Source organism: Ceratotherium simum, chromosome 4, assembly GCF_057802395.1.
Source record: "Ceratotherium simum simum isolate JZ-2026a chromosome 4, ASM5780239v1, whole genome shotgun sequence".
NCBI classification, from domain to species: Eukaryota; Metazoa; Chordata; class Mammalia; order Perissodactyla; family Rhinocerotidae; genus Ceratotherium; species Ceratotherium simum.
In genome coordinates, this window is record NC_141903.1 from 85,309,216 (window position 1) to 85,332,568 (window position 23,353).

General features: G+C 44.4%; 1 protein-coding gene across 3 annotated transcripts in view; it reads right to left on the bottom strand.

Moving 5' to 3' along the window:
• RASGRF2 (Ras protein specific guanine nucleotide releasing factor 2) overlaps window positions 1-23,353 on the bottom strand; it is a 215,651-nt gene that overhangs the window by 21,526 nt on the left and 170,772 nt on the right. For all 3 annotated transcript variants that reach the window (XM_087430100.1, XM_087430098.1, XM_087430099.1), the window contains 2 exons: window positions 20,551-20,657; window positions 3,626-3,738 (listed from right to left, as the gene is read on the bottom strand). In XM_087430100.1, the coding sequence (XP_087286226.1) occupies window positions 3,626-3,738; window positions 20,551-20,657 (220 nt within the window). The remainder of the gene's footprint in view (window positions 1-3,625; window positions 3,739-20,550; window positions 20,658-23,353) is intronic.

Here is a 23,353-nt window from a genome sequence, read left to right on the forward strand (position 1 = left end):
TTACATCTAGGTCTTACTTCCTACTCTACTTTTTAGTCATTCTGATATGATTTTAAAACATTTAAATATATAAATTTCATACATATAAACATAAATATCTGATACGGCAAGTTATCAAAGACCCTAAGAATTTAACGTATCTTTTATTTCTCCTGAAATCACAATCTTATGTGACAGGGCAGGGACTCCTTACGCATAGCACAGGTGGAGTGAATTATTTGGCAAGGGAAATTCAATCAAGGATCAGGAGCTTTCTTGCATCTGGATTTTTTTGCACAAATCTATTTATTGGCTTGTTGGGAAGACAAGTTAGTGTCCCACAGACCCAGCTGACCCAAACTGGGACTCAGGGTCTGGCTGTCTGCTCCACTAATAGGCTGATGACTCCGCTGGTATCTGTCTGCTTCGGTTGATATGCTCAGGGCTAAACAAAGACTTTTGTTTTATTTTGGCTTCATGGGAAGAAAGATGGTCAGAGGTGGGAGAATGGATGGGGTATTGTAACATCTATTCTCTGCTTGGCTCCTTGGGTGGATTTTGAATTATAGTGAAAGGTGTGGAACAAGGAGCCAAAGGCACTGATTTCACAAGAGACTGAGACCCTGGCTGCACGAGGCTGCTCTGGGGCCCAGGCAGCACAGGGGTGGGGCAAGTGGCCTCCTTTTCAGCTTTTTGATCAGGAAAGGGTGGCTTCAGAAGACTGTCAGGCAGCATTCTCAATAGAAACAGAGGCATTCACAGTTGGCACTGACAGGGTCTCTCCCTCGAGTGGCCTGGGGGCCATGAACTTGAATACAGATGCTGAGGCGGTGATCAGGTTTGTTCCTGAGCACACATTTCTTGGGACTCTTAGAATACTTTGTGAAGACTTTGCAAGGGACTAGAATTTTGGGTGGGCAGCTAGGGACACTCCATCAATGAAATTGCTTTTTTGTTTTGTTTTTGACTTCCTTTTTCTTTTATAAAATAGCAGTAAGTGGGTCATGACTGTGGGGTTTTTTGGTAACAACTTTATTGAGATACAATTCACATACCAAATAATTCACCCATTTATACTGTACCTTTGAATGATTTTTTATTGTATTCACAGCCTTGTGCAGTGTTGAATTGGCTTTTAATGTATTCTATCTTTGTATAGACAAGGTGATGAAGCCTAAGGAAAGTTGAGTTGACTAAGATCCAGCCTGGTTTTCCTTGGGCCATATCGCCCGGACGGCAAAACTATTTTTCCCATGGGCTGCTGTCCGTGTTTTCTAATAATAACAACTGTGGCAGGAATATGAGTGCTAATTATGTTTCAGCATTGCGTTGATCTCTTTACACATATTATATCATGCAGTCTTCACAACAACCCAATGAGGAAGGTAGGATTATTAGCCCCATTTTATAAATGAAGAAGCTGAGGTTTAGATTGGTTAAGAAACTTGACCAAGTTTAAGAAGCTGTGAAGTGGCTGAGCCAAGATTTAAACCTGTGCCATCCTGCGAAGTTAGAGTCAGACTCTGCTGTATTATACTCCCAGGCTGTACCATCTACTAAAACGTCTATTCCTTATCCATCTCACACCTCTAATTTCGCAGGTCATTTATTCAACAAAGAGAATTTGCATGTCTTAAGCCTGATGAACAATAAAGACCTGGGATGGTGAATAGGAATCATCTTAAGTGCCAACTCAACAGTAGTGTCAGTCAACTGAGTTCTGTGCTTCTTGGCACAGGTGGAAAGCTCTCAGGATTGATGGGTCATGTCTGGCATGGGTGTTGTGAGGGGAAGGCAGCCTGAGGGCTCCACGTCCCCAATCCTGACAGTCTTTCCCGCATTTCCCTGACAGCTATGCAGTCAAATGTCTCTGGAAGCTCACACTTCTAGAATGTAGTTTTCAAATATCAGTGTTTTAAATACAAAGAGCATAATAAATTGTTTATGTGAGGAGAAAAGGAACAGTAATCACTCACAGACATAACCACGCATCCACTGAAACCAGGCTTTACCTGAAATATGTATTTACAATTTTAAAATCTGAAAATAAACATGGTAACAGAGTCCCTTGGCTTACTTAGCTGTTTCCATAGAAGGGAAAACGTGAAGAAGGCCCTTAACAGTTTCCTAGGGTGGCCTTAACAAAGTACTACAAACTAGGTGTCTTAAAACAACAGAAGTTGATTGTCTTAGAGTTCTGGAGCCTGGAAGTCCAAAATCAAGGTGTCAGCAGGGCTGTGCTCCCTGAAATCTGTCAAGAAATCCTTCCTTGCCTTCTCCCAGATTTTGGGGATTTGCCTGCAATTGCTGGCATTGCTTGGCTGCATAACTCCAATCTCTGCTGCCATCCTCACATGGCATTCTCTCTGCGTCTCTGTCTTCACACAGCCATCTTCTTATACAGACACCAGTCGTATTGGATTAGGGGGCCACCCTACTCCATATGACCTCATCTTAACCAATTACACCTGCAATGGTCTTTTTTCCAAATAAGGTCCCATTTTGAGTTACTGGGGACTAGAAATTCAACATACTTTTGTGTGGGGGGGAGGTGGGGGAGGGCAATTCAACCCATAAGAGCTCCTAAACCAAAGAAGGGGCTGGCTATGAGATCTTAAGCTAATGGGGCTAAGAATGACTTATGGGCCAGATGCTAAAACATTGCAGACCCAAATCTGGCATTGCTGAGTCAGGCAGGGACTTCCAAAAACATGGTGGACTGAACTAAAATGGACTCCTTTTCACACACAAGCATTCTAGATAAACAAGAAACAATATTGCCAAGCTCAGAAGAAAGAAAGGATTCTTTCCAGAGGTTGCAAATGAAGAGGGAACCAGAAGTCAGAATAGTAAAGGAGTAGCAGGCCCTAGCATGTAGATGCTGGGCTTCCCACCCCAAGCAGGGACCACCACGTGGCCATGAGTGAGGCAGAAAGCTGTAACTAAAACGTCTGCACAAAGCCCTGATGGCTGCCCTCCTCATAGGGAGGACTAGAAAAAATCCACCCTTCAGTTCAAAAAGCTATAAGATGCTGGGTGGACAGACACAAACAAGTCTCTAGTGGGAAACCCAAACTTTAAGCCTTTATCACATAGATGTGTGGGGTCCAAATTTATACAACCTACATGACGTGGAAATCCTAAGCTGAGAAGCTGACAGTAAAATTGGTCTAGGATCAGTGAAACAAGCCGAAGAGAACACACAGCTATTCTATGGTGGCACCTCCACAAGCCAGGGGCACCAGACTCCCACAGAAACACTACCACCCTACCCATAAACGTGACCTTACAATGAACGATTAGAACTCACGTGAGGAAAAACACATCTCTCTGCAGTGCCTGCTGGACGTGCAGGAGGGGACCCTCAAGGCTTCCACCCCTTCACTTTTGGTTCTCCAGCCAACCACTGTCTGCCCACACGAAGAGGAGTGACTGCACTTCACACAATGTCACCCAGTCCAAAGCCTTCCTGAGGCAGCAGACCCCAACGCCCCCCCAGGAAAGAGAAGACTTTACCAGGGAGACCAGAATCCCTGCTGCCCCCAGGAGTCTAAGATGTATCTCTCTGGTTGGCTAGGATCTTATTATCCTTGAACACAGCACAGATCACCCAATGTGCTTCAGAGACACCTGCCATTGCCTTTACCTCAGGATATTCGCTGTGGCTTTCCTTTCTTGGGGAAGGAGGTCTGGGTCTCGCAAAACTTCTTCTAGCAAATTTAGGACGTTCATCTTTAGTTCGTTGTTGAGTTCGAAATCCTATAAAATAAAATGGATCTTTTTAAATTTTAGTTTTGAAGGGTTTAGCTCCATGACACGCGACACCATTCCTCATGATAAATAGATACGTGCATCCCTCAGCCTGGAACACTGTGCCTCTACCCCACCTTTATTTCTATTCATCTTTCAGGTCTAGGAGGTCACATACTTTCTCCCACGAGCCTTCCTTAGTTGACCCGGTGGGGTAAAGAGCTTTGCCTTGGTACTCCCATGGCGCCCCCATCATAACCTACTCTGTTGTAAGGGCCAATTGAATTGTCCGGTTTCCCGCTGGACCGTGAGTGAGATCAGTAACTGAGGTAGAGCAATAGTTCTTTCAAAAAAAGATTTGTTGGAAGAACAAAATCTGATATTTGGGCAGAGACTTGAATGAAGAAGTTCAATACGGACACGCTCAAGGTTAAAGACTAAATGACACTCACACTGAAGGGGCTGTGCCCAACAAACAGAGGAGGGACATTGAAGGGGCACCCACTAGGCAAAGTCAGGACAATACGAGCACCAACATGAATAATGAGAGTAACAGGTAATAACCAACGGAATCAAAAGAACCTGCAAGTCCCTACTGATGCTCGCGAACAAACACATAAATAGATAAATACATACAGAGGGCGGAAGAGAAAACTACTTTTTATAGTGGAATTCCAACTAACAAATGCGAAGGAATACGAGAGTTAGAAAATCACCATTTTTGACCAAAGTAGTAACAACTGATTCAGGCAAGGATCATGAATGGATGCTAAAATGGCGGATGAAATCTAATGGGAAATAGAACTAACAGTGTCAGAGTAACTCCGCCCCCCCCAACCAGAGATTATTTATTAATTACAAAAGGAGAATCTGGCAGAAACCTCCTTAACCAAGTGATCACAATTACCAACAATGGAACCAACCAACACCATGCGCCTGCTAATGCAGTGCTCTGTGAAGAAGCATCTCTCACTTAGTATTTTGGCCCAAAATGCATAATTCCGATGTAATTGTGAGGAAGCACTGGCCTGTACTCTTCAAAAATGTTGATGTCATGAAAGGCAGAGAAAAACTGAGTAACTGTCCCAGTTTAAAGGACACGAAAGGGACCCCAACGAAATGCAACATGTGAACTTGGATTAGACCTGGGATCAAGGGGGAAATGCTATAAAGGGCATTAATAATGCACTTTCTAAAGGGACAACTGGCAAAAACTGAGTCAGGACTGTGTACCAGTTAAGAGCATTATATCAATGTTAAATTTTCCTGAATTTGATCATTTTACGGAGGCTCCGTAAGAGCAGGTCCTTGTTCTTCGATGGGGGCGGGGAGAGAGAACAAATATGGTAAACATGTTAATGATTAGTGATTCTAGATGTGTATCAGTGTACTTGCTTTATTCTAGCAATTTTTCTCTTGATTTGAAAATTTTCAAGGTAAAAAGTTGAAAAAAAGAACAAAAAGGTAGAGTTGTGGTTCTTGCATTCTCTTACTTAAACGCCTTCTTATAAAACCCCAGCGGGCAGCGTCCGGGACTGTCAGGTGTCCAGAGCTGAGCTGCACGCTGCCGAGCGCTGCTTTCAAGGATCTCATAGACTCTATCTTTACACGTGTGGCAGGAGTGTTTATTTTCCCTCCTATATGAAGTTACGTATTACAACTACATTTTAACTTTAAGGAAAGTAATTTTGAAGCACTGACATTCTAAATTCTTTTAAATGATTAGGGAGAACATTACTAATTGCAATGAATCCAACAAAAAGAAAACAGCATACTTTTACTATAGTTAGTAAATTAGGGGCAGAAAGGTCCATAATTTCACAAATTATAGACAATGCAAAAGTCTAACCTAATTTGAGTATTTTTGTTCCTCAGTTGGGTGGAGAACTGTGTAACAAATTTTCCTCAATATTTCACTTCCACTGTTTGACAATCAGCACGATTTCTTAGGGAACAGGAGTCACTGGCTCCGGGGGCTACACAGATGTTAATGTCTCTCATCAATCTTAGGCCTTCAGAGGAGATGTTTTCCTAAAATTTCACCTACTTACTGTCCAACAGCTTCTTGGCTATTGATTTTTCTTTTAAAATGTATACAAAGAGAAGAGAGTAAGACCTTGCTGCTGTGTTTTCCTTTGTTCCACTGCCTCCCCCATTTCAAGGTACAAGGAATGATGTCTGGAAATAGATAATGAGCTCACTACTTCAGCCTGTGTGCACTACCAAAGGGCTTCTCAGCCACCAGGAGTCTGTTTCCTTAATGAACATTTGATATTCATTAGTGAGACGACCAAGTCCTCCTGTAGCTACGTTGAGACTCTAATGATGCAAATAATCTGATTATTACAAATGGATTAGTGTGAAGCACATCAGGCTGGTGTTTGGACCTTGCTGAGGGCTAACTAGTGGTTTCATCAACAAGCATCATTGAGCATCTACTGTGCCCCATCCTGGGCTCAACAGTAGGAAGGCTTCTGAGACCCCTGGAAGGCAAGGTGTGTGAAAGGTTAAGGAAAACAGAATGCAATTTTATTATTCTGAGCTCTGGGAAGACTAGCCTGGGAGAGACCTTTGGAGACTTGGTGAAATCTGCCCCGACACAATTTGAAGCCAGATGCATGGTTACAGAGGAATATTCACTCTGCTGATGATGTAGCTAATAGACAGCAGATTCTCTACTGACGGCTGAGTATAAATGCAAGAATTCTCACTCATAATTTCCCCTTACATTTGCACAGGTTTTTACCATGTTCAAAGTGACCTCCTGTCTATGATTTCAGTTCTTCCTCAGCCGACCCAGCGGCAGATGAGTCAGGAACCATAAAGCTGTTTCACAGACCGGCCACTGAGGCTGAGGGATGTGGTCACACGGGCTGAGACGAGACGTGTAAGGAGGTGGCAGCACGGGGACCAGAACACAGGTCTTCCATCTGACTCTGGAAAGAGTCCTTTACACTTGCACTTCTCAAATGGTCCTGTGCCCAGGAATCGCCGCTGATTCTGCTGCAGCAGGTCTGGAATGGGGACGAGATTCTGCTATCCTGAGGAAGTCCTGGGTGAGCTGATCACACTTTGAGTAGCAAGACTTTGCCTTGTTTATTTATTTATTTTTTAATTCATGCAAAAAACAACTCCTCAAAAACTGACTAAAAAAATCTGAATCCTCCGATGTACCATCTAGAATGTAAAATTTTCTTCTTTACCAATGCATGTAAAATGTAGAATTGGCCATTCAAAAGTCCCTATTAAAAATAGAGTAGCTACCGCTCAATAAAAAGAAATTGGAAGCAGCTAAAAGGCACTTGCCCTATTTAAATCCAGAGATAGATTATTCATAATGAGTCTGACAATAATAAGACAGCCATTGTGTAATTATCTAGAATCTAATTTTGGCTGCATTTCCCCAAGCCCTGAAACGGGAAATGAGAATACTGGGTGGTCGAACACCGGCTCCTTCCCGAGGCAGCAATGCGGGCGCCCACAAGATGGCGCTGCTGAGTCGTCTGGCTACTGGGGAGTCGGCGTCGCCTTTCCCCTTGGACCTGGCCAGCCGAGTGCAGAGCCACCAGGGCCCTGAGCAAGGAAGCCGCCTGCTGGAGGTTCTCTCACAGCGCTTCACGCTCCAGATGAACGGACCTCGTGGCTCCAGGAGCCCCTGAGGCATTCACTGCAGTTATCACAGCAACAGCTTAAGTTCGTTTTTGTTTCCAATTTATGAAGCAAGGATGAGGAGGCAGAAGATTAGAAAAAAAGACACCACACTGCTCTCAAAGGCGGAGAGGCCAGAAAATGTAACTTGTACATATCAATCTCTGAAAAGGAGACCAAGGCTCTTACTCTTTCAACAATTACTGAGCACCTGAATATATGACGCTCTGGGGGAGGCAGAGCAGTGACCAGAAGGCTGGGCGTTTGGGCGGATGAGGGAAAAGTTAACCAAGGAAACCCAGGCATGGAAATGCAGGTGAGAGCGTGGTAGTGGCCTTACATATGAGGAAGTCAAGGCACAGAGAATCTAATAAGTATCTTGCCCAAAGTCACACAGGTAGCAGGTGGCAGACCCAGGACTTGAACCCTGGCAGTGCTGGCTGAAGCCGGAGTTTTTAACTGTGACACCACACAGCCTCTCCAGAAAAAGTGGCTATCAATGAATTAGAGCTGGTGGCCTGTGCTGAAAGACACGGCAAACAGTAGCTGGTTACCCTGCTGAGTCTGGAACGGTTTCCCACCCATACTAACAACCACTTGAGACAGAGATCTTGAGACTCAGTTTTGTATTAATAAGACTAGATCACACAACAGAAAAATTATCTGTGAGGCAATAAATAGATTCTCCAGCACTTTAAAACCAATTCCTGTTGACAGCTTCGGCACCTTGGAAATTATATTCATTCTTTCAGGAGAGCAGGGTAATAATTAGTAATATACTGCGTATGGCCAAGGGAACTGGTGGACATGGGGAAAATTTGACTCAATAAACAGAGTTTGAGGGTAAAGAGAATTACGAGAGTGATTTTCTCAGATAATCAGTGCAGTGTATTCCTAACAGTGGCCAGAGTTTTTATTTTTTATTTTTTTAATTTTATTTATTTTTTCCCCCAAAGCCCCAGTAGATAGTTGTATGTCATAGCTGCACATCCTTCTAGTTGCTGTATGTGGGACGTGGCCTCAGCATGGCTGGAGAAGCGGTGCGTCAGTGTGCGCCCGGGATCCGAACCCGGGCCGCCAGCAGCGGAGCGTGCGCACTTAACCGCTAAGCCATGGGGCCGGCCCAAGGCCAGAGTTTTTAAAAGGAAAGTGGAAATACTGCAGAGTGGAGTAAAACCACATAAATAATTGTAAAACCTGGAACAAAGGGCTCATAAAGAAGGGGCTTAGGATGTATTAGGCTCAAAAATAAGAGCCTGGGGTTTGACTTAATGATTTTCAAGAAAATGAAAGCATGCTACTGTTTTCTGTTTTCTTTGACTGCAGAAGATGAAGAATTTAATTTAAATTGTGGTGTAGATTTAGGTTAGATCTGGACTATTGTGTCAACTGGGAAACTGAGGCAAAGATGCTGAGTGACTCCCAAGATCTGTGCAAATCAACCTTGACAGGTCTAGGACGCCCTCCTCTGCATCCTCATTTTAATGAACTAGAGATAACAAGCCTCAAACCAGTGTGGTTTTCAGCTCTTTTGAGAAGGGGAACCTTTATTCAGAACTTGAATACTGCACCTCGATCCCAGGGGAGGTTGTGCTGGCTAAAAGCTGGCATGAGGGATCCTGCACAGCACCTGCTTGGCCTCGTCCGCGGGCCACATCCCCTGGTCTGCCTGCCTCCTCACCACCTCTCGGCATCCTGGACTCGGAATCAAGGTTTCTCACTGGAGAAGTGAAAGGCAAGGTTTTCCAGCACTTCTCATCACCTAACTACAAAATATTTTAAAAGCCTCTTTGTTCACACTACAGAAAGAATAACCCAATGGGAAAAAAAAGGAAGGGCATTAATTTGGAATGAAATCCTACAAAGCCATACCATAGTAATTCTAAACTTTCCAATACCTGTGCAACACTTACTAGTTATGAATTACTCATAAGGTTCTAGAATCTTCAAAGAGGAACAGAATATATAGGAAATGTGTACCCGACTCTCATGTAGGAGCTTCTGTATATATATAATTAATTAAACCCCACATTTGGTAAGTACAGGGGCTCCCAGTGGGCCCTCTAATATTTGTTGAATGAATGGACAGAAGTTCATGGGGAGAGTACTAGACTTTAAGACAAGCGGTAATAAGCTACCTAGTTCTTAAACTGGCAGTGTGGGAAATTAGTTTAGCAGATGTGAAGTGGGAGGCTACTAGGAGAAGGCACAATGCAAAATGTGGAAGATATGTTAGAACAAAAATAACTGGGAAGAGGCAAATGGCAATGAATGACACCAACTCAGTGAGAAGGAAAAAACCATGCAGAAAATGATTTATTCGATCATTTTCTAACAAATGACTGCATTTGAATGACTTGCTAAAATTCAGCCTCTAGACCTGAACAGCTTTGCTTGTAAGAATTTTAAATACTGCCCTACAAGCTTGACATCAGATAGTTCCCAAGCTTACATCTCTAAGCTTCACGAGAATCAGTCAGTTTAAAAAGCATTTATCAGAAAAAAGAATTTTTCCAGATGCTGTGTTTTCCACTGGTTTCTAGATAGGCGGTTAATTGATACGGATTTTAGCTTTCAAGACAATGACAAAGATTGGAGGGAAAAAGAAAAGTTTGGAAGGGCCTGGTTTTAATCTTGATTTTCTAATTTTCGTACTTAATTAATGCCACATGCCAACAAAATTATCTTTGAGTTTAACTCAAATATAAGCCTTAGGAAAATACTAGAAAGCAGTCTGTAAGTTATACTTTGTTCTCCCTGCCCTGATCCATAGAGGGAAAAAGACTGATAAAGAAAGCTGACAGGCAGACTGTACCTCCTCCCTTTCCGCATGGAGAAGACACACTGAGAGTCAGGAATGCGGAAGAAGTAGAACCTTGGACATGCATCCAAGGAGAAACTTTACGCAAAGAGGTTAGGAGATGTAGGTTCGTGGCATCTGGGACAGAGTGGGGAGGAGAGGAACACAAAGAAAAAGACAACAGGTGAGACAACAGCTCAGGGCCTGAATGACCAGTGCTAAGCCGGCTCCTTGGAGTCCAGAGGCAGCTCTGAAGTGACGGAGGGAAGGGCCTGAGGACTTGGCTATGGGCCTGGTCTCCAGAAATGCTTCCAAGGCCCAGGAGTGATTATGAGCGTGGGGAATGCAAATTAGGAAAGATAAGGACTGTCCACAGCACTTTCATCAGAAACTCTTAGAACAGAGATCAGAAGCCATCCACGTGCATAAATCCCACGAGATGCTTCTCAGTGTTCCCTCTGTCAGTGAAATTCATCCACAAAAGGTCAGAGAAGCCCATGAGTTCTATGGGGAAAACTAAATTTCTGTCTGGGCAACTAATGGAAACTGAAAATAAGTTCTATCTAAGACACTGGGTTCTTAAACTCAATTCTATTCCATACTGACTTAAATAAGTCCTGTTGTAAATGTCTCGCCAAGTATTCTTTTAAGACAAGCATGGAAAGCTTAAGGAGAATTGAAAGGATAACAAGAGGGATGTTTAAAAGATTAGAAAAAACTCTGGTGAGTAGTTCAAGGAACTAGGATCTTCTTACTTGGTCGTTTGCCTGGACCAGAGAAAAAGAGTTAGAAAATAAAAATCATACCCAAAAAAGAAAACAACTCATACTTATCAGATGATAGTTTCTTACACTTTATATTTTCTAGAGCAATTTGACAAATAATTCGTTTGTGCAGAAGAACCCCATACAGATCATTTGGCCAATTATACAAATGAGGAACACAGCAAGCTGACTCTGGAATCTAGACTAGAATTCAGGTTTCCAGATCTCTCTCCTCACATGAGTCCTTTCTGACCCAGCAACTAAGGTGCAACGTGATGCCCAAGGGGTCTATTCTGAGGGGAGGAGAGGACAAGTGTCAAAAAATAGATGTATATCTACAGCAGGATCAAATACGACAGTGATGAGCATGAGTACCAGCCTGTGTGTCCAGGAAATCAGGAAGAGCCGAAAGGAACTTAAGCTGCCTCACTGAATGAAATAGAGCATTCTCTATTTTACTTTGGCTGCCTTCTTGGGAAACCTGAGTCTGTGAAGAAACCCTGGGCTGTACCTGGTGGGCGTTCGGGGTTTCTCAGCTGAGATGTGCAGAGGTCCCCGCGAAGTGGTGTGGACAGCAGAAGCACATGTGCCCCGATTAATAAGGATGCGACTCACGTGAAAAGTGTGCACCCCGGGACGATCTTCACGTCTGGTGATTTTGTGGAACCGTTTGCAAAGCTGAAGCAGTAGACGACTAATTTGTCATTAAAAAGAAATACTTCACAGCTGCCGACATCTCCCATTGCGACTAAATTCTCTCTTCTTGTTCCTGGCATCCCCATCAGCACGCGCTGGCAGGGGACCGCCCCAGGAGCCTCCTTGTACTCGGGGCCCCTGAGCAGTGGGGCAGCATCCTAATCCACTGTCAGGTGGGATGTCTGGCGTCTCGGGGCCTCGAGAACAGCAGGGGTTTCCTGACCGGTCCCCACGGAGGCTGACCCAGGGGTCTGCTAATCACTGTCTGCAGGCGGGAGGCTCTGCAGTGGTTGTCAGGAGCGGGCAGCGCTCCACCCCACCTCAGCCTTTGCAGATACAGATCCGGTGGTTAAGCAACACAAAATACTCTGGGACAAAAGTAACCTATCTAGGGGAAGATTCAGAAACCGAGAGGAAGCATTGTCAGTGTCCACATATATGTTCTCACTGTTTTGAGTCAGGAGTGGCTTTTTACATTGTACGTTTTGAGCCGCTCGAATCCCAAGTTGGCCGGCGAGATGGAGAGGCTGTGAGTTAGGGGTTCCGAGCACGAGCTGGGCAGCCAGCGGCCTGGGGGTGCAAGCTGGTTCTGCCGCTTGCCATCTGTGTCACCTCAGGCAAACTATTTAATCTCTCTAGGCTTCAACTCCCCATCTGTAAAACAGGGATAGTAACAATATCTGCCTTCCTTCCCTCAAAAGGTTGGAGTGAGGAGTAAACGACTTAATATTTGAAAACTGCTCAGAACAGTGCCTGACACACAGTAAGTAATACAGCATTTGCTAAATAATTTTTAAAAAACATTTGGACTCTATCATTCAGAAAACATCCTCACAGAGGCAAGTGCCTTTTAAGTGGGGGGTTAGGTTTTCAAGTTGCCCATAAAAGACCATGAGCCCCATACCACATCTAAGACAGTATCAAGGCTCAGGCTGGCTCCCAGATCATTTATACGGAAGCCAACGGTTCCTCCTCCTAGCTCTGTACCTGAGACACATCCCCCTGGAAGGGGACTCAGGAAATCTCCTTATCCAGCTGGGGTAAGGACTTGGGGAAGGGTGGTTTGTAAAGTCCTGGGCATCTTCAGGGGCGTGGGGACAGGGAGCACCCAGGGAGGCAGTCTTTCTTCTGCAAATTGCTCAAAGATCAGGCATCCATCCTCTGAAGACTGCCTTGCAAGTGGAAAAGATCATCTCCGGCTCGAGAGCAGAGACTGGGCAGCAAGAGCCGACAGGCAAGTCGCCCATGGCAGCCTGGTAGGAGCGAGTATAGAAAAGGAAGGACTGAGCCCGAGCACAGGACGAAGCTGGAAGCAGGCCGAGAGCTGTCAGTAGAGACAACGGGAGCTGCCTGTTCAGTAACTGGCTCTTCCTTACACATTTCATTCTCCCACCCACATCAAGAGTCTGTACCATGCCTGTCCTGGCCCAACCTCCGTTTCAGATTTGGAACAAAGAATAAATCTGAACTTAGTGCTCTAATTCGACGCAGGATTTTGTGTTTTACTAAGCAATGCCAAAAAATTTAAAAGGGCCCCCTGACATCTGTCAAAATAACAAACAGAAGAGATGAGCTGCATGCACTCTCATTTTAGGACACCCGGATCCCTGAACCCTTTGAGCACACTAAGGACGGGCCTTCACAGCAGCAGCCATTTGCCCACCTCAGTGAGTCAACAGGGCACGTTCCCTGTACTGCTGACCTGGGGCTGCGGCCCAAATCCCCAACATAAGGATGGTACAGTCATTGGTACAGTCCCTTCCTTGGAAAAAGCCATCATCTTCTCTTTGAGATTTATAACCCCCACACCAATGTCACATCAAGGTTTCGCTTTCGTCTACATAAACCCAATATAGGTGTGCCGCTCTTCAGCAGGCTTATTGGGGTCATAGTGGAGACCACCCATCAGGGGCCTGTTTCAGAGGAACAGGGCACTGCAGGACGGGGGAAGGAATTCCGAGCTGACGTCCAAGAGCTGGGTCTGGCCCGCTGCTCTACTTTTGAGTGGTCTAGAACTGGGCAGTTACACTACAGCCATTAGTCACACGTGGCTATTTAAATCAGATTAAATTAAATAACTTTAAAACTTCAATTTCTCATGCTCGCTACATTTCAAATGCTCAATTAGCCACCTGTGGCTAGAGGCTACTGTCCCGGACACTACAGATGTGGAACATTTCCACCATTACAGAAAGTTCACTGCGCACCACTGACTGAACCTCTCTGAGACTTGACCACTTCACTGGTGAAACAGGGGTGATAACATTTTGCCTGCCTCAAGGGTTTAGACTGGATACCACGTCACAGGGCTCTACCAAGAGCAGCCCTCCACAGTGTTCTGAGCATCTGTCTATCTCGGTTACTGTAATAGGTTTTACCTCATGTAGTCTCACCATCACTGGAAGGAATAACTGGTGTCATCCCACTTAGAGAGAGGAAGAAATGGAGGCCTGGAGGAGCTATATAGTTTGCTCAGTCACACAGCTAATAAATGGTGGGGCAGGATTTCAATCAAGGTAATTTTGACCCTGAAGCCCATGCTCTTAACCAGAGCTCCACTGCTTTCCAAACAGGATTCCGAAGGCCCCTCGGCTCTGAGATCTGCGCTCCATGGACAGACTGGCCTGAGTTCAGCTCCTGCTGGGATATTTGGAGGTGTGCAAACTTTCACCTCAGCTGCTATGAGTGACTAAACAGTGGGGTTGTGCGAGCTGTTAATTCTTGTCTTATACCCCAAACTACATGTATTTGTTAATTGTGTTCAGAGAGTGTTATAGAATGTATATTTTAACAAGACCGATAGGGTCTGTGCGATGTGTGTGTATGAATGTTGATATGATAAAGTATATATAAAACCCTCTTATAACTGGGAAAAAGGTGTATGTATGTAGAAAGTATCGTATACAATGTTAAAAGTAAAAGAACAAACTGGAGGAAATGAATGTAATCAGCAGATACAGGATTTCCTCCTAAATATATAAAAAGTACATAACATCAATAAGAACAATACTAAACCTAATAGAAAACCGGGCAATGCCCAGGAAGGAAGAGGCGCATGGAGTGGGAGGGGCCTCTTAGGTGCTAGAAACGTTCCATATCTTGATCAGGGTGGTAGTTGTGCAGGTGTGTACATAGGTAAAAAGGCACAGAGCTACACACATAAGTTTAGTGCCCATTATATGAAGTATGTAGTATTTCAATAAAATGTAACAAAGCATATAAACTGAAATGTAAACTCAAGAGTTCTTCATCATCGATGATCTAAATATGCTCTCTTCATACAGTAAACGTAAGAGGACTGAAGTGGGTTAGAAACCTAACAGCTGAGCTATTTTGATATATTCCGTGAAATTGCTCTCCCAAGGTGACCTATACTTCCTGTATCATAAACAATGATGAAATCATCGAGCAGCAGACTGCTTCTCACTGAGCCCACTCAGCTGCTCTGTAGGCCACCCTTCCCCACCCAAAGTCTTCCAGAACCTTTAGTTACAGGAATGATCACTTCAATCAAAATGTCCAGTCCAATATATTAATCAAAGGTCCAGTTCAATCCAGAATAAGACGTTTCCCTCCTGCCATAGCCTGGCCTGCCTCAAGCCTGGAGGCCTGCATGGGAGGCCCCTTCTTCTCTCCCTACCACCTCCTCTCCATGTTCTTGCTCTTACTCTGACCCTCCAGGGGAAGGAACACAGCCTGAAGTGCTGGTGCAGGCGGAGCCCAGCCCTGCTTCCCTCGGGATGTGGCAGATGGACAGTGGCCAGCTCTTCCTCCTGTGGGGCACTTGGGGGATTTTTGGAGACCTCTCTGCTAGAGACTTAAGGCGAGCTACCCTGACTCAGGCAATGTGTGGCTCTCGCTCACGCTCACATCTATGCCGGTGTCTAGCACACTCTGGTGCTCAATTCTTATTAGTGAATGAATGAAGGAGGTGAGAGAACAGAGAAGGGAGTAGCAGTGTTCCCTCATAAACTCCTTTGGGAAGGAGATTTTTATGTAAGTAGGTCATTTTTGCCTGATCTCACGCTTTTCAAACATTCCCTTTAGCCTACAATTAGGAAAATGAGTGATTGTTTCATTTTCGGCTGCTTGTCATTCAGACAGCGCCCAGAGTCTGACGAAGCGTCATAACCTGCAGACGCAGCAGCACGCTCCTGTGTCAGTGCCAGGGTCTGTAAAATTCCTCAAACACGTGAACGGAGCATCCTTTCAGAACCAGTTGATCAGTAAGACAATTCAGGAAAACGAGAATTGCTATAGATTATAATACAAGGCCTTTGACAGAGACTAGAGTGCAGACCTGAACTGCCTCTAGTCAGCCTTGAAGTCCTTCCCCCGCCTGTCTGGGCACAGAAGACAAAAGCAGTCACAGGAGCATCTGGGTAACAGCTCTGCAGCCCCGGGACCTGCAGACACCTTGCAACTTTGCAAATGACATGTAAGGCCTCCTAGCAGGAGGCGCTCGAGCAGCGTGTGCACACCTAATGAAAACACTTCCTTTACGCAGATTCTCCACGCACAGCCCCGAGTCCTAGTCCATTCGTGGATGCAGTCTCTGTCTTGGCTGCCTTTGGAAATTTTAAAGGCTAGAAAATGACCTCCTGGAGAGAATGAACAACAGCAACATTAAAAGGTAAACTCGATTTGACAACTATTACTGGGCATCTGTCCCATGCCCGGCATTGCAGAACCCTGTGAAAGGAGATGCAAAGATGAATGAGACAGGCTCTGTCTGCAAGGAGCTTATGGCCTAGTCGTAGGGAGATGAAATGTGCATCTCTCCTGTCCTTAGTCACACACCTACATTGTGCCTTATGTATTTCATGCTTCTTAATTCAACATCGCCTTTAATTCTCACCACATCCTTGGGGAGGTAAAACAGGGATGGCTGTTCTCACTTTCAGAAGAGGATATTAACACCCAGAGAGACCAAGTGCCTGATTCAGGGCCCCACAGAAGACATGGAGGCAGAGCGGGAGGGACAACGCAGGTCCCCCTGACTCTGGGCTGCTGCTCCTTCTGATGATCCATAGAGAAGGCATGTGGCGGAAACCCAGCGTGGCCTTGTGGCCTCACTTTCGACGTAAAAGGCAACAAATGAGTAAAAGACACAACAAAATGAGGAGAAACTAGGGCAGAATGTATTAACAGATGAAAATTTTTAGAATCAGAAATAAATGAAACATTCTAGCCTTACCAACTACTTCCTAAAGAAAATGATAGAAGGTTTTCTTCTAGGAGAAGAAATGGTATTCTAGCACCACACGGTGGGGTAGAGAGTTAAGGGTGACATCCTAGGGAAATTTTATTTCTCTGAAGAACCCATACTTCTGCAACTTTTTATTTCTCCTGAAGTAAATTCAGGGTAATATCTGCCAATATTAGTTACCTTTGATGAGAAATGAGAAATAGATACATGATATCTAATACTTTGTGGTAGACTCGATTCTCTAGATTATTTGGGGACAAATCCACACCTTTTTGCTTCACTGTGCCTTTTCTGTTTTCTATAATTGAAGTAGTGTCCCAGGTTAGTCTACCATGTGAGGAAAAATGCATTTGTTACCATGTTTGAGTGTATTTTTGAAATGAGTACAATTTCCTGCTCATCTTTTTAAAGCTACTAATTAAAATAATCAGGTTGCCACAATAACACTACATTCTTCCTTAAATGGACTCAACAGACACAGGGTGAAGCAGATGATGAAAGATCCTCTTGTCCAAGCCCTTGATTTTGTGATGTGAAAACCAAAGACAACAAAGGTAAGAGTTAACTGGCAGAGTCAGATTACAGCCCAGGTTTTCGGACCAGCAGACTCATCTCATAGCTAGAGAAGGCACCAGGCTGAGTTGCTACTCTGTCTTTAAGCACCATAGTGGTCACCTTGCTGTGGGTCCATCAAGTCAGGGGCCACACACACACCTCCTCTGAACTCACCTGGCTCAGGCTGTGCCATAGCCAGTGAGAGGAGGCGGCAGGCACACAATGTGGCCTCCAGGACCACAAGCTGAAACCAGCTCTGTCTATTCAAACTGTTTACCAATCCATTACCCAGAGCCCACCTTGACTTGCTCAAATTCCCACCGTGGAGCCCAGGTGGCAAAAGCTAGTCAGCAGAGGGAGGAAAGGAAATCTGGAAACTGAAGCCAGCAAAAAATGTCCCACAGGAATTGTCAATAAGCAGAAATGCTACAGAAATGTCCTGCATGTTGTGTGCTGACAGAGAGGGTGATGGAGACTCACTGGAATAGGAAGGTGACAGGATGTGCACACAATGATGTCACACCAGGACAACTGGAAACCAACCACAGATCCCTACATCCACTCACATGTGCAGGGAAGGTAAGATAAGGCAAATGAGCGAGTGGGGAGAACTTCCTTTGGCACATCAGGGTCTGAATTTTATATTATAATCATTTCAGGAGAAAAGACCAAATACCTGAGCCATTTATACCACCCACATATGCCCCTGACGAAGGGAGAGTCGGAGAAGCTGGGATTCCCCGTGCGGCCCTCTAACTGGAACTGATGACCAAGGGCTTTCCCGTGTGTGAGCACATCTGAAGTAACAGGCTGCAAAGCATCCAACTGTCCAAGCAAGAGCTAAGACTTAGGGTGCTTTTTGGATTAGGACTAACAGCCACCAGGACACAATCTGAATAAAGAGACCTTTGTTTTCATATCAATCCATTATCTATTCCAATGACTTGGTCCTATTCAACCTAATATTGCCTGTATGCACGTATGTGTGTATGCCTGTATGCACATATGTATGTACAATGCAGCTATCAAATCAGATGATACCACCTTCCTGTAAATCTCTTTATTACAAGAGAGGGATTCAGTACACCAGTCTCTTCCTTCTGTGAATTCTCTTTACCAAAGGTAAAACAACCCCAGCATATTGTAATTTGCTTTGTGGTTCTTTTCTAGCTACTGTAAGAGTTATACGTGACTTGTGAGGGATGCCTGCTTGAGATCATTAGAAAAAGAGGGCACTGGGGCTTGAGACAAGGGAAGTGAGGCTGATAGGGAAAGCAAGGTTAGAGTTCTTTGAGGGAAGATTTGGAAGAGGGGAGGGAGCCAGGCCAGGTAAACCTGGGCTTTGACTCATCCTGCGACTGTGTGTCCTTGGCATGAACTGGCACAGGGCAAGCTGAGACCGGGGAAGAGAACTGAGCAGCACCTGTCTATCGAAGCCACTCGGCATCTCCGAAGCCACTGTGGGCCCCAGGAATCAGAAATCAAGACCCTGAGTCAAAACCAGAGAGGAATGGGGTGGACAGTCAGATGCAGGAGATATTTCGTTGTCATGTTTTATCTGCAATGAGCAAAATGGATTACAAGCAGCTCACTGAGATTATGGAGAAGACAGACTAGACGTTTCCAATGAGCTAAGGATGGTTCTTCGAATTTGAGTCATATAGGACCCATTTTTGTTTATTTAAGATGTGTAAGATGAAATTTTACATCGTTTATTTAATGTGCTATCATTGTTTTTATTTTAATTAATATTTCATAATTGTCATGGCCTAACTGGTGGTGAGGCCCAATCCCACTTTTCCCAATTAGTGAATTCTCCTACCACAGGGATTTCAGGAGCCTGGCCATCGTGTGACCCTATCCAACGGACGGTCATTACCAAGGACCATGCAGCAGACCCATGACGGCCTCTATAATGAAGTGAGACCCGGGAACTCTTCGCCTTTTTCTCTTCTTCTTTGCTCATTAGCTAACTCACATTTTATAGGTTTCACATGTTCTGGTCTGAGCCCTACAGGCTCCCCTTCTCTCTCTCTGAAACTCTTCTTGTAGGGTGCTAGCCAGCCACATGCCCAGGAGGGCCCGCCCATCAGTTGGCCATGGGTGAGAAACGCACAATGCATGCCTCCAACCAGTGAGGCAAAGGGGCCCTGGCTTTATTTTGTGAAATGGGGAAGCGGGTATAAATTCTACAAACTTGCACTGAAAACACACAGATAACAAGTACGTTTCCTGTCAGCAGGATGCAATTTAACAACACAATACTAGGAACTAAAACATCAAAGGGCATGAGGCAAAACACCTCCTGAATCAGGCTGAGAAAACACTCTCTGACCAGATACCAGTGTTACTTACCTCCAGGGGGCACCTGCTGTTTACCTCAGGGAAGTACCTGCTGTTTACCTCAGGGGGCATCTGCTATTTATTTCAGGAAAGCACCTACTGTTTACCTCAGGGAAGTACCTGCTGTTTACCTCAGGGGGCATCTGCTGTTTACTTCAGGGAAGTAACTGCTGTTTACCTCCAGGGAGCACCTGCTGTTTACCTCTAGGGGGCATCTGCTCTTTACCTCAGGGAAATACCTGCTGTTTACTTCAGGAGAGTACCTGTTGTTTACCTCAGGGAAGTACCTGCTATTTACCTCAGGGAGCATCTGCTGTTTACCTCAGGGAAGTACCTGCTGTTTACTTCAGGAGAGTACCTGTTGTTTACCTCAGGGGAGTACCTGCTGCTTACCTCCAGGAGGCAACTTCTATTTACCTCCAGGGGGCACCACTGCAGCTGGCACAACTCCACTTACAGAGAGGGTCCTGTGAATGGTGCTCTAGGGGTGGCCCAGTACAGTAGCCCTGCCCTGGCTCAAGTGCCCACAGGTGGGATTTGTTGCCTCAGAAGATGAGGGAAGAGGGGAGCCCTCTTTCCCCTCCTGTGTCATGCCATTTGTAGATTTGAAACAGTGGGTGTTGGCAATACCTGTGTATTTGCTTTGATCTATATGTCTATCCTCCTATTTTTTCTCTCCCCATGTTCCAATTTCAAGGTTTCAAACTCTAACTCCAAAGAATCAGGAGGTGTTTTACATGAGTAACAACTTAAAAAGTTGGTTTAAAAAAAATTCTTGAAAATAATTAATGAAGCCACTGAATTACCTGCGCGTGCTTTGAGACCCAGTGACGGAGGACATTCAGGACTCGATTGGTGGCTGTTCTGCGTATAATAAACTCTTTGTCGCATGTTCTCTCCGTGTTGTTAAAGCCTTAGGAGGAAAAGAAACACAGACATGCTATGGTTAAAACCAATCCCCAGGGACCTGAAAGGTCACTTATTTTAAGACGTTGGTTAATGAAACTTGCAAATGACACGTCTTGGCAAAGAGGTGCAAGTGGCTTCAGACTGTTGTGGACTCCGCTGACTTACCTCTTATAGCCTCAGCAGTGAAGCCACTGCGTAGTTTCAGGTGCAATTAGATGAATAACGTGCACATAGTTAGTGAAGGCCTCTGATTAAAGCTAAATCTGGTCTAATGACACTGCTATTTATGCCTGTCTTGTTCTATAATATAAAGCCAAGAAAGAGTTTTAACAAAGTATTTGAGTCAGCATTAATTACTTTATACTTTTGCCCCAAAGTCATTATATAACCAATAACATTTTCAATCTTTGTAGAGGACGAGCCCATTATCTTGGCTCATAAATAATACAGATACTTTATTGTGCACCCATATACTGAGAAGCAGTGGAGCAGAGTGGTTAAGGACATGAACTTCATAGCCTGACTGTCTGCGTTGAAATCCTGTTTCCCTACCCTGGCAGGTTACAGCACCTAGCTGGTGACCAGTTTCCTTGTGTCCTGCATGGGATAATAAGTGTACCTACCTCACAGAATTGTTGTGGAGATTAAGTTAGTTAAAACACGTTAAGCAGTTAGAATGGCACCTGGAACAATAGTGAGAGCTCAACAAATGTTAGCTGTTACTACAATTCAATATTGGTTCAGTGTCTTTGCGTCCTCTCTGTGCCGGCCTATGTCTCTATCTTGGCCACCTTTTCACTATCAAGAAACCATTTTAATATTTTTCTACTGACTCTATTTTAAAAGATTTTGCCTTGCAATCATAATTAAGTGACACGTTTGCTTTAAAAATGAATTCAAGGCTTACATAACTTCACTGGCAAACTTCTTGAAGGTTGTCTTTACTCACTGATTCCATTTCCTCATCTCCTACTCTCTCTACATCCTACTCCAAGTTTCTCACCCCTTCTTACCACCAAAACGGCTCCCATTAAGGTCACCAATAATCTCCATGTCTCTATATCCAAGAGATATCTCTCATCTTTCCATAGGAAATCTCATCTAATGAACACCTGTAAGCAAATTACATATTTATATCCCCAGATCTCTTCTCTGAGCTCTGGACCCATATATCCAACTGTCTCTTAATATTTTCCTCTTAGATGTTTCAAAAACCTCAAACTGATATGTGCGAAAGAAAAGTCCATGGCCTTTCCACCAAACCTTGTCCTTTTCCAGTGTTCCCTCTCTCAGTAAAGGAACACCACCAGCCATCCAGTTATATTAGCCTGAAATTTTAGAATTGTTCTTGGCCCATCTCTCTGCTTCTTCCTGATAATCTTACCTGCTAAGTAAATCTCAAATCTGTCCATATCCTCTTCTCTACAAAGCCAAAACCACAGCTGAGCTACCAACAACTCTCATCTGGTCTACTGAGAATAGCCTCCCAACTGGTCTCTATTGTCACTCTTGACTCCTTAGATCTGTTCTCTAAAGTCAGAATGATCTTTTCGGAGGGCAAATCAGATGTGTCATTCCCCTGTCTTTGATGGCTCTTATGATAAATGCACAGCCTACAAGGTTTTCCATGTTTTGGCCTCTAGTTCCCTCTCTGCCTTTTCTGGAACCACGTTCTTCTCACTATTTCTGCTGTAATCGCACCACCCTTCTTTTGGTCCTTCATCTTCACCCCAGGGCCTTTGCACATACTGCTCCATATCTGGCACAATTATTGCTCCCCTTTTCACTCAATGAAAGCCACTCTTGCTTATTTCACTTCTCCAGATAAGCCCTTCCTAGCCTGAGTTGGACAAATCCTCCATTACACATCTCACAGCACCATGCACATTTACTTTCTGGCACTTGCTACATTTGTAATTTTACATTTATTTGTGTAATTATCAGATCAATATTTGTGACCTCCATGAAGACAGGGATTGGGTGTGTTTTTGCTGAACAGGAGCACATGTCTAGCACATAGCAGATGCTGTACACAATATATATTTGCTTAATAAATGAATGAAAGCCTGGATAATAGGAACTTACTAAGTATTTATTGAATGTGATATGAATGTAAGGATGATTGAGTGAAAGACTGAATGAACAGTCCTCAGAGCTTATGAATGAGTTAAACAAAAAAAGCTATGAGCTTCTAAAGAGCAGAGACCCCTTCTCCATACTCCTCTTTGAATGGAGACAGGCAGCTTCCACCCATTAGTAGACACTGTAAGAGGATGATGATGATGTGCTCTTGGCAGACTAGACATCTTGGAAAAATCTTTTGCTATTAAAAGCTTAGAAATTCTGGGTAAATTATAATAAATATCTTTTTAAATGCATAGCTGAGTTCTCAAGAAAATAAGGGATTTTCCAGGGTCAAACAGACAGAGATCTGAAAACCAGTACCAAGCGTCTGAACTGACTCTGGCTGCCCTGAGAGTAGGGCAGGTTACCAGTTCTGATAATGTGACATTTGGACTGTAAATTCACATGGTTCAGGAAAAGAAGCCACAGGGCCTTCACGAAGTACAGGTGAGGGAATGGGAACTGAGACTCCCGCATAAAGCTGGAACTGTCAGAAGACCATCCCCTCTGTGAAACAGTGCACCAGGGGAAAAAATTCTCCAACGCACAAGGAGACAGTTAAACTTGTCTGCCTCA